Raw genomic sequence first — 10,000 nt, forward strand, 5'->3', positions numbered from 1 at the left:
TAGACAGGCAACTTTCTTGTATCAAAATTACACTTAAGAATAAATTTTCCACCTATTGGAGAAAGAAAATAGTCTAGTATTATCTTCCAAAAACTCTTGTTTTCTTCATCTACAAATCTTTTTAATAACATCACCCTCTGAGCTTGAATCATCGATTGAATGTCTAGCATCCTAAGTCCACCATCTTCGATATCGTTAATGAGAGCGGAACGCTTTATTTTATCATTACCTTTCCAAATGAAACGGTAAATCAAACTGTTGACCTCTTTAATCAACTCTTCCGAAACTGCAATCAACGCCGCGTTACTCAAAAATTTTGGTAGAATAAAGGATTTAACAATCTGAATTCTTCCTGGTGGTGTAAGTCCTCTCCACTTCCACATGTTCAATATATCTTTGATAGACTTAAGAACTAAGTCAAAGTTGGCTCTCATCCTTGATGCTATATGATAATCAAATACAATTCCCAGGATTTTAATTGATTTTCGTACTTTATGAGAAAACTTAGTTGGATCCAGGTGATGTGTGCCAATGGCAAAGATCTCCGTTTTATCGTCATTAACTTGAAGGTTGGAGAACTTATAAAAAATTTGCAGAGTTGCCAATAAACGATTATATGATGCGATATCTCTGAGAAAACAAGTCATATCGTCAGCAAAAAGTGTTTGATTTCTTCCTCATTGATTAAAATACCTTTAATTCCCTTATCCTCCCGAATTCTGCAAGCAAGCACTTCAATGGCCAAAATAAATAACAAAGGGGACAAGGGATCGCCCTGCCTAACGCCACAACGAATATCAAACAAATCAGTAATAAAACCATTATTTAAGACACAATTAGATACGTTAGTGTAGAAGGTTTTGATCCACTTTATAAATTGCGTTCCAAAGTTAAATTTTTCCAAGATTTTAAAAGGAAAGAATGATTCAAAGAGTCGAATGCTTTCTCAAAATCAACTGCTAAAAGAATACCTGAACTATCCGTAAATTTAGCAAACTCAAGTACATCTTCAATTGTTCGAACTCCGTCAAGTAAAGATCTTTCCTTGATAAAACCATTTTGATTTGAATGTATAAGCTCAGGTAAAAACAATTCTAACTTTCTTGCAATCGCCTTTGATGCGATTTTAACATGGACATTAATCAGTGAGATCGGTCTCCAATTTTTGATAAAACGTCTGTCTTTGTCTTTCTTCTCCAACAACGTAATCATAGCGTGTTCGTGAGCGAAATTCAAGGAATTGACGAGACATTTCTCTATGAGATGCCAGAAGCCAAGATAAAACTCCACAGTTAATCCATCATTCCCTGGTGTTTTGTTTTTCTCAAATGATTTCAACGCTTCTAAATATTCGTTTGTTGTAATTTTTTTCTCCAAATATTCCTGCTGCTCGTCTGTTAACATGTTAGTATTTACATTCTTAAGGAATTCATCAATCGACAAGCCACCCTGTTGACAAGAGTCTTTATCATAAAGATTGGCATAAAAGCTATGAATCTCTGTCATTATTTGTTTCGGATTCATTATGCATTCATCATTAAACCCCACTAACTTTCTAATACAACCTTTTTTTTTTTTTGGAATTTTCTAAGTTCAAAAAGTACTTATTACTTTTCTCGCCATATTCGTACCAATTTACTCTCGAGCAAATTATTGCTCCTTGCGCTATATAATCATATTGACTATCATATTCGGTTTTTAAAATTTCCAGATCACTCAAGTTTTCTTGACTGGGCTGTTCATCGCATTTTGCTGTGCACTCTTTAATTTTTGGTTCTAAGTCTAATAATTTCTCCCTTCTAATTCTAGCTTTCTGTTTGCTATAGGTAATAGTTGCATAACGGATTTTATACTTAATGAAGTCCCATAGGACCCTTGGATCCTGAATCTCTTTTCCATCTTCCAACCAATCACTGTAATTCTCAGTTATAAAAGAGATATATTCATCATCTTCTAAAAGACTAGAATTAAATTTCCAAAAGGAAGGTCCCCGTCCCGTTCTTCAATTCCGTGTATATGCATTGTAATAGCGGAGTGATCCGTTCTTATTGCAGGAATAATATCTACATCTTCTACCTCTTCTTGAACACTACTGCTTATTAGCCAAAAGTCCAAACGTCGCTGTATTGTAGGGTTTTTTTGTCTCCATGTAAAGCGCTAAGTATCTGGATTTCTTATTCTCCAGATATCAGTCAGATCATAAGATGAACGCAAATCTTCAAGTTTTTTACAGGATTCTCTTACTTGAGGTTTGCCTCCAGTTCCATCCAACTCAGCATCGAAAATAACATTGAAATCGCCTCCAATAATAACTTCACAATTATCCTCTAATTCCAATTTATCGAGCTGTTTTTGAATTCCCTCAAAGAAGATGCATTGATCTTTGGTCTTATTTGGGGAATAAATATTGACAAAAACAAAACTATATCCCTGAATGACACCTTTCAAAATAATAAATCTTCCTTGTTCATCTTCGTGGCGTTCTTCAATATCACAATCGAATTTCTCCTTAACCAAAATCATAACCCCCCTACTGTGCTCCGAACCATGACTAAAGAAAATGTCGCGCCTCCACTGCGACTTCCAAAACTTTTCGACGTCTGGAGTACTGTAAGTTTCTTGTAAAAAGATAATATCGGATCTCTCTTTTGTTAACCAGTAAAAAAGTGCCTTTCTTTTGTCAAAAGAGCGAATCCCCCGAACATTCAGAGATAGAATTCTAAAATTTAAATTCCGTTTTGTGAAGATTTCAAAGAGTCATTTCAGTGAAGAGAACGGAACAATAAATACGTCAAGAGGCATCTGCATACGTGAATCTCAAGCCATGGGTGCACTGCATGTCCCTCACACAAGAACAATATAAAGTTAGCCCGCTAAAATGCGAAAAAGAAAACAAAAGTCACAAAGCAAAACTACGACACACAATTACATAGTTAAAAAAGTAGCCAGCGAAAGCTGTTAAATATAGAGCTACTAACACAAAGGGTCTTGCAATCCTCATAACACCTAGTAACAATGGAAACAAAAAACCCCAGTTCTTGGAAAAAAATAATGCAAATTTGGTAAAGAAATAGTTTTATACATGACCTGAAGTTTTAGATTTTACGTTTTTATATTTGAACACCGTCAATAAACAACTTAACAGGCTCTGCCCTACTAAAATAGACGGTCTTACCCTCTTCTTTTGCCTTTTTAAAACGTTGCATCTTCTTCTTTCTACGCTCTAGAATTTTTTTTTGGAAGGTCCGGTGAGATTCCAAAGTTTTTACCTTTCAATTTCTTCGCCTTTGACATGACCTCCTCACGATCAGGGTATCTTAAAAAACGCGCAATTATTTGTCTAGGCTTTCCAACAGAGGAAGTCCGCTTTCCAACTCGGTGCACCTTGTGAAATTCTATATTATCAGCATCTTCCACGCCGAGTTCGGTTTTTAAAAAATCAACCAAGAAAAAAAATTGCTCATACCAAACATAGGAAAATACATGTACTTAATAATTGCAAAGGAGAGAAACACATTGAAAAAAAAAATAGAACAGCAAAATCACAGGATAATTGTTTACATAATCTCTCATGTGAACTCTTTTACCCTTACAGATTTTTGCAGTCCGTAGCATACAGACAATTTGTTTGTTTGGTGTGGGAGTATGTTGGCAAGTCAAACAGACTTCCTCTTCCTTGTTGTGTGCAAAATGCAATACGATCTGCCTTTCCCACAGCTGAACATCAGTACCATGGTTATGAGGAAGAAGATGATGATGAAGTATAAATTTGTCTATTTACTATAATCATCTCCCCTGCATCTTTTTCTGTCTGCCACTCCATGACCACTTCATTTACATGTGTTCAGGTGGCCTTTGAAGAGCAAGGTATATAACAAGAGTTGCTATTCTTATTCAATGAGATGCAAATAAGTGGCAAGGTATTCAGCAGTTGACCCGATTGATCATTGCAGTAATACACACAATTTAAGCAGTTGTGAAACTAAAGCCTGAACAGGATAAAAACCCATGACCTCTGCGACACCAGTGTAGTGCTCTGCCAAGGGAGCTATGAAGCCAACTGGGAGCTGGTGACATTGTTAGTTCATAATATGCCCGTGCATGGTGAATAATACAAGTGAATATACGAAAGACCACATTATATTTGAACTGCAGTGAAAGATATGAAAATATGCTTGATCATTGCAGTGATGTGATGATCACTGCAATGATCAAGCATATCGTAGTTCATATCTCTCACTGCAGTTCAAAATATATGGTCTTTCATGTATTCACTTGTAAAGATAATGAATGCCTGAAGGATTGTCAAGTCAAACAAAACACATGTTCATTATAATAAATTAGTAAAAGAAATGAAAATACACATATGTATATTTTCATTTACTTCTGATAAATATAATCACTGACTTTATGAAGAGAAATGTGTAATGTGTCTCGCTTTAGGTTATTATTACTTTTTTGTAAATATTCACAGCATCCAAACCAGGAAAAAAAAATTAACTGATAACACTGGAGGGCGAGTAATTTTCTGTAAAGCATGAAGCATGCATTTGGGTTTAAATTGTGGTCTGAACATAAGCCAGTTAGTGGAACTCAAATTTGTGGAGAACTTACATAGAAAGAGATTTTATATATAGCATCTTGGCCAGAACGTAACTCAATATTGACCGTACATGTATAAACTAGGGGTAATCGAAGCTTAGGCGAGTGCGTTCGATGTTTGTAGGACGGTACAGGTTTGGTACAGGTAGCAACTGAGGGGGGAGGGTGGATGGTTCATGCGATAGAGAAATGTTATTACAGTGGAACCCCGATACAACGATCCTCGATATAACGATATCCCCGGTGTAAAGATAAACATTCTTTGTCCTGGCAAAAGTTACAGTAAAATGTATGGGACAGAACCCCGATATAACGATCTTCAAGATAACGATATTCCCGATATAAAGCTGAGTTCTTAGCGTAACGAGCGTAAAATCTTCCCCGATATAACGATATTACAGCATCCAGTACACAGATACAACTTCAAATGTTTAAGTTTTGTTTTGTTTTGTTTCCCTTTTACGATTCATACCACAGACTTTGTTGTGTAACCTTGATAACGTCTAATGCTTTGCAAATTGTGAGTCATTTGATACTCATTACAAGTTTAATTAAACAATGTGTACAGTAGTAAAAAAGCACATGTTAATTTTACCCCGATATAAAGATATTTTCGGTTATTTTATGGCAATATCGTTATATCGGGAGTCTCGTTATAATGATACCTTGATATAACGATCTAATTCCACTGTACTGCATCTATGAACGTGACAACTTGTTAGACGTAATCATTAACTATTTATTTGGAATTCTACAAGTAGACAACTACTGAAAATTACTCTAAAATGAAACTGTTACTGCAAGTCTTTTCAGCTTGTGGTATTAAAGACCTAATATTACTTTTCTGTGCTGAACGCTGGGACACAATAAATTCAGTTTGTTGATTTCAATGCCGTAAATATCACAAGTCATGATGAAATGGCGCCGACGAGCGTCATATCTCGGTAGATTTACTTTGTGGCACAATGGCCGCCAATCTTCACAACTCGGTAGATTTACTTTGTGGCACAACGGCCACCGAGCAAAACAACCCGGTACCTCGAACGCGATTATATTTCAGACTCTGCACTGAAAAGCAAAGTATTAACATAGCGGGTGTTTACAAATTTTTTTTAATAAGGTTTGTTGTTGTTGCTTTTGGAAAAGAACATAGATAATAATCATACAAAAGGTCTATGTATTAAATAGCACATGGAATTTTGTCACCACAAAACTGTGTTGTTTACTACTTTATGTTATATGAAGCCATTCAAGTACCAGCTATAGCTATAAAAGGTGACTTGTCAAACAGCTTCTAAAGGAAAATTTATACAGTGCAGTGCCTTTTCTCATCGAAAATAAAATTGTCTTTCATTCCTGATGAAAGACAAACACATGGGTTCTCATTTCAGGGTGACATCTTTCTTCCCTACAATGTAACAAAAGGAATGGTTCTTGGTTCGTTGAATGAAGTTTTATGGTACAGCTGCATTTGTGCTGCACTGTCCCCTTTTATGGCCTTTACGTGGTTTCCCACACTTCGAGCATGTGTATGTCTTCCTTTTGCGAGTAGCATCATTTGCAGCAGGCTGGACTATTGATTGTAGTTCTGCATCTGTGGAAGAAAAAATTAACTGCCATTATCTCGATCTCGAGACTCGAGGCAGTGACCAAGAGAATTGTCACCTAGGGACTCACCACTGAGGAAAAAAAAGTCACAGTTTCTTTGACTGATTGTTTTAATTACCGCTTTACAAACTCAATGATTAATAATGTTGATTGATTGATTGCTTGATTGATTGATTCATTCATTCAGCAATTTAAGTTGTCATTTTTTCATCTTGCACCATTCACGAAAGTAGGACCAACAAGGGCCTTGTGCACTAACCAGAACAGGTTGGGAGTCAGATAACTGTTTCTTTCTGCTTTCTGGAATGGTACTTTCCAATTGCCTCTTCCTTGGGTAAAATTTAAGAATCCGATCCCACCAACGCGTCGGCCAACGCGTCGGCCGACAGTCGGCCGACGCGTTGGCCGCTGTTTAAACTTATAACATATAAGATGCGTCGGTGGTGCGTCGGTGGTGCGTTGGTGGTGCGTCGGTGGCGTGTCTGTGACTAATTTGGGCCTTATTGAACTGTTGAAAACCTAAACGTACCTTTTTCAAACTGAACGGAACTGTCTTCGACGGAAAACTTTCACTACCATATTGTATTTCGTGATATTAGAACCCAGTTCCCGTTACGACAAGTGTTATTAGAACCCAGTTTTCACTCGTTGCCCGAGACTTCGTCATCATCAGCTATTTATATATATTATTACAGGGCTTCTGAGAGGGTGCGAATTTGGACATGCGGGACTTTGAAGCATCATTATGCGGCAAGAAAGCAGGACTTTGAAGTATCATTAAGCGGCAAGAATATATTTGAGCACAAGGGAACAACATAATGCAATTGAATTGGTCATAGACTTTTGCAAACTTGATGGCTCCTAAAGGAACCGTTTTTTTTTAAGTTGTGGTTACGGCTACACTTTTTCTCGTTCATAATGGAGAGCACTGCCGCGTATCGGCGATGGATCTCAGTAAGGTCATTGCGGTCGACCTTCACAGCACTTTCATGGTTTGTTGCAGCTGGTGTTTCTGAGTTCTGCAAGGTTCGCAGCTGCTGCTCCAGGGTCTTAATGCGGTCATCTTTGGATTTCATCTGATCTTTGCAGGTGGCCATTTCCAGTTCATTTTGCCGGACCAAGTCTGCCATCTCATCGGCGTCCTGTTGAGCCTGCGCTAGCTGATCTTCAAGCTCATCAAACTGGGCCTTCAGATCTTGGTAAGCCTTGCCAAGTTGCTGATTTTTCTGCTGCAACTGCCGACAAATTGATTTGTAGTTAGGCTCAGCTTCTGGAGACCCTGCGGCTACCTGCGGCTGCTCCTTTTCTGTTGCCCTCCTCCCCTTTTTAGTTTTCTGTTTTTTAGCTGGTGGCTGCTCGCAATCACATTTACGACTGTCGCCACTACAAGAACCGCACATCACTAAACAGTGGATTCTCGTATGACCAGATTGTCCGCAGACAGTACACTTAGTTAGACGTTGAGACATGATTGAGTATTGACAGTTGCAAATAGATGCTAATGGTATCAACTACATTGAGTTGTCACATTAAATAACATGTTCCTTTCATTTCATTCGTTCAATAAGAAGTGTTGTGATTGGTTTAATTCGATCCTAACTTTGATTGGTTTAATAAGAAGCGTTGTGATTCGCTGTTTTTAAGCAACGGTGATTGGTTTAATTAACGAAAGTTCGATCCTAATGAAATCTCTTGATCCTAAGTTCATTATTCTCTAGCATTTTGATCACGACTTTATACGACATGGAGTTCCGTGATCTTTTAGTTATACTGGGAAATTTTCAGAATCTTTTTAATTTCTGCGTGAGTCAAAAGATTTTAGCGAGCTGTCAGCAGTGTTCCCGATGTGGTTCTAAGATGGAACTTACAGAGACAACACGGGTAAAAGACGGATACATGTGGCGCTGTACGAATAAGCGATGTCGAACGTGGCTTTCAATAAGGTCGGGATCCTTCTTCGAGGGATCTAATATCACGTTAAGTTCCTGGCTGCATCTGATGTTCCTCTGGGCTATGCAGATTTCGGGAAGCAAAATCGCGCGACTTACGAGCCTTTCAAAGCCTACTGTGGTCCGTGCGCTGGGTGAGCTAAGAACAATCTGTTCCAACAAAGTCCTGAATGCCGGAATTAAGCTTGGGGGCTTAGGGAAGACCGTGGAAATAGACGAGTCGAAGTTTGGTGCCGAGAGAAAGTATAAGAGAGGGAGAGTATCGGAAGGTCCGTGGGTATTTGGCGTGGTGGAGCGAGGATCGCAGAAGGTGCTGCTTTTCCGCGTTCCCGACCGACCTAGAGAGACCCTTGTTTGTCGTCTCATCACTACACATATCCAACCTGGAACTGTCATCTACTCAGATCAATTCACTCCGTACATACCACTCAACCAGCTAGGATATATCCATGTATCAGTAAATCATTCGAAGAACTTTGTTGACCCCGACAGTGGTGCACACACCAATACCATCGAAGGCGTGTGGGCTTTGGTCAAGAAGAAGTTGAAGTGGATGTGTGGTACGCTGTATGAATACATACCCAGCTACTTGGATGAGTTCACCTGGTTTCGGAACTTCGGAAAAGACTAAGCATTTGAGCAGTTGCTGAAAGACATCGCTGAACCGTTTCCACTGCAGTAAAATTGAAATTACAAACGGCTCCTTTAGGAGCCACCACATATCAAAAGTCAATGATCAATAAAGAGTTTAAGCTTCCCAATCCTTTATCTTTATAATGCACGAAAAATAAGCATGTTGGTCGTTGGTGGGATCGGATTCTTAAATTTTACCCTTTCTTGTTTTCCTTGTTTTGCAGCATGCTGTGCAAAGCTTGCGGGGTCTGCCTATCCAACTCCTCTTCCACGGCCTTTAAAGCTTCCCTCGAAGTTGAAATCAGTGTTTCGTAGATTTCAGCCACGTACTCTGAAAACAAACTGACTTAGAATAGAAATACTTGGTAATGATATATCTGTCTCTTACAGCTGGCAAATATTTCCTCATGCAAGCAGTTTTAAAGGAACCACCCAGGTGCACATTGTCTGTTAATAATGACATTCTTATAACCAATAGGGGATGGGGTTGGGTGGTGCTGTTATTTTTGTCTCCTTCTACTTTTTTTCAGTTACTATGAATCTAACAGTGGTTTTAACCAAATCCCCATAGGCTTTTCCAAATCATGTACCAAAAGGCATGTCTGAAATGCATGTAAATGACAAACTATTCTTCAGGTTACGGTTCAGTCATCAACCAGTAGCGTTTACTTTATGGGAACTGGATTTATACATGCTCTGGCAAAACCTTTTTTTACTGCAATTGTTACCTTTGTATGATCATTACTGTACGTACGAGCATCAGTCTATTTCTTTAAGTACCATAATTTTTCTCTACTTTAATCTCCCTCACTGTTGCCTTGCCGTCTTTAAATTTGGGATACGTGACTTTAACCTTTATGTTTCCTTTATCATCAACCTTGTTTCCTCTCCTCAGATTGTAATTGAAATGAATTGGAGAGAGGATAGTCCTGAAAATAAATAATAGGCAGTTAAGCCACAGTAGATTCTCACTACTTTGCTTCATTGCACATACAAGCAATACTCAAACATAACAGGTGTAGCTTTTTTTTTCTGAAAGATGTCTGATGTTGTATTTTTTGTCTCAATTTCAAAGAAAATGAACAGTATTATTATTATTATTATTATTATTATTATTATTGACTGCATCACACTACTAACACTACATGCAACTTACTCTATTAACAACACTAATACTACCTACGACTCGGTAATTATACTATTCACAA

The 10,000-nt window shown here is 38.1% G+C and overlaps 1 protein-coding gene and 1 pseudogene across 1 annotated transcript; both read left to right on the forward strand.

Annotated features, from left to right (window-relative positions):
* Window positions 1-3,767, forward strand: part of LOC138055314 (uncharacterized) — a 10,111-nt pseudogene extending 6,344 nt beyond the window's left edge.
* A 4,186-nt stretch (window positions 3,768-7,953) lies between these two features.
* On the forward strand, window positions 7,954-8,790 carry LOC138055315 (uncharacterized). The gene has a single exon (XM_068901286.1). The coding sequence runs from the start codon at window positions 7,954-7,956 to the stop codon at window positions 8,788-8,790; it is 837 nt and encodes a 278-aa protein (XP_068757387.1).
* Window positions 8,791-10,000: the final 1,210 nt, after the last annotated feature.

This window comes from Montipora capricornis, chromosome 7 (genome assembly GCF_036669925.1).
Source record: "Montipora capricornis isolate CH-2021 chromosome 7, ASM3666992v2, whole genome shotgun sequence".
Lineage (NCBI taxonomy): Eukaryota > Metazoa > Cnidaria > Anthozoa > Scleractinia > Acroporidae > Montipora > Montipora capricornis.

Bases quoted from the DNA above. Each gene is read 5' to 3' on its own strand.
- LOC138055315 (XM_068901286.1), top strand. From the start codon at position 7,954: ATGGAGTTCCGTGATCTTTTAGTTATACTGGGAAATTTTCAGAATCTT.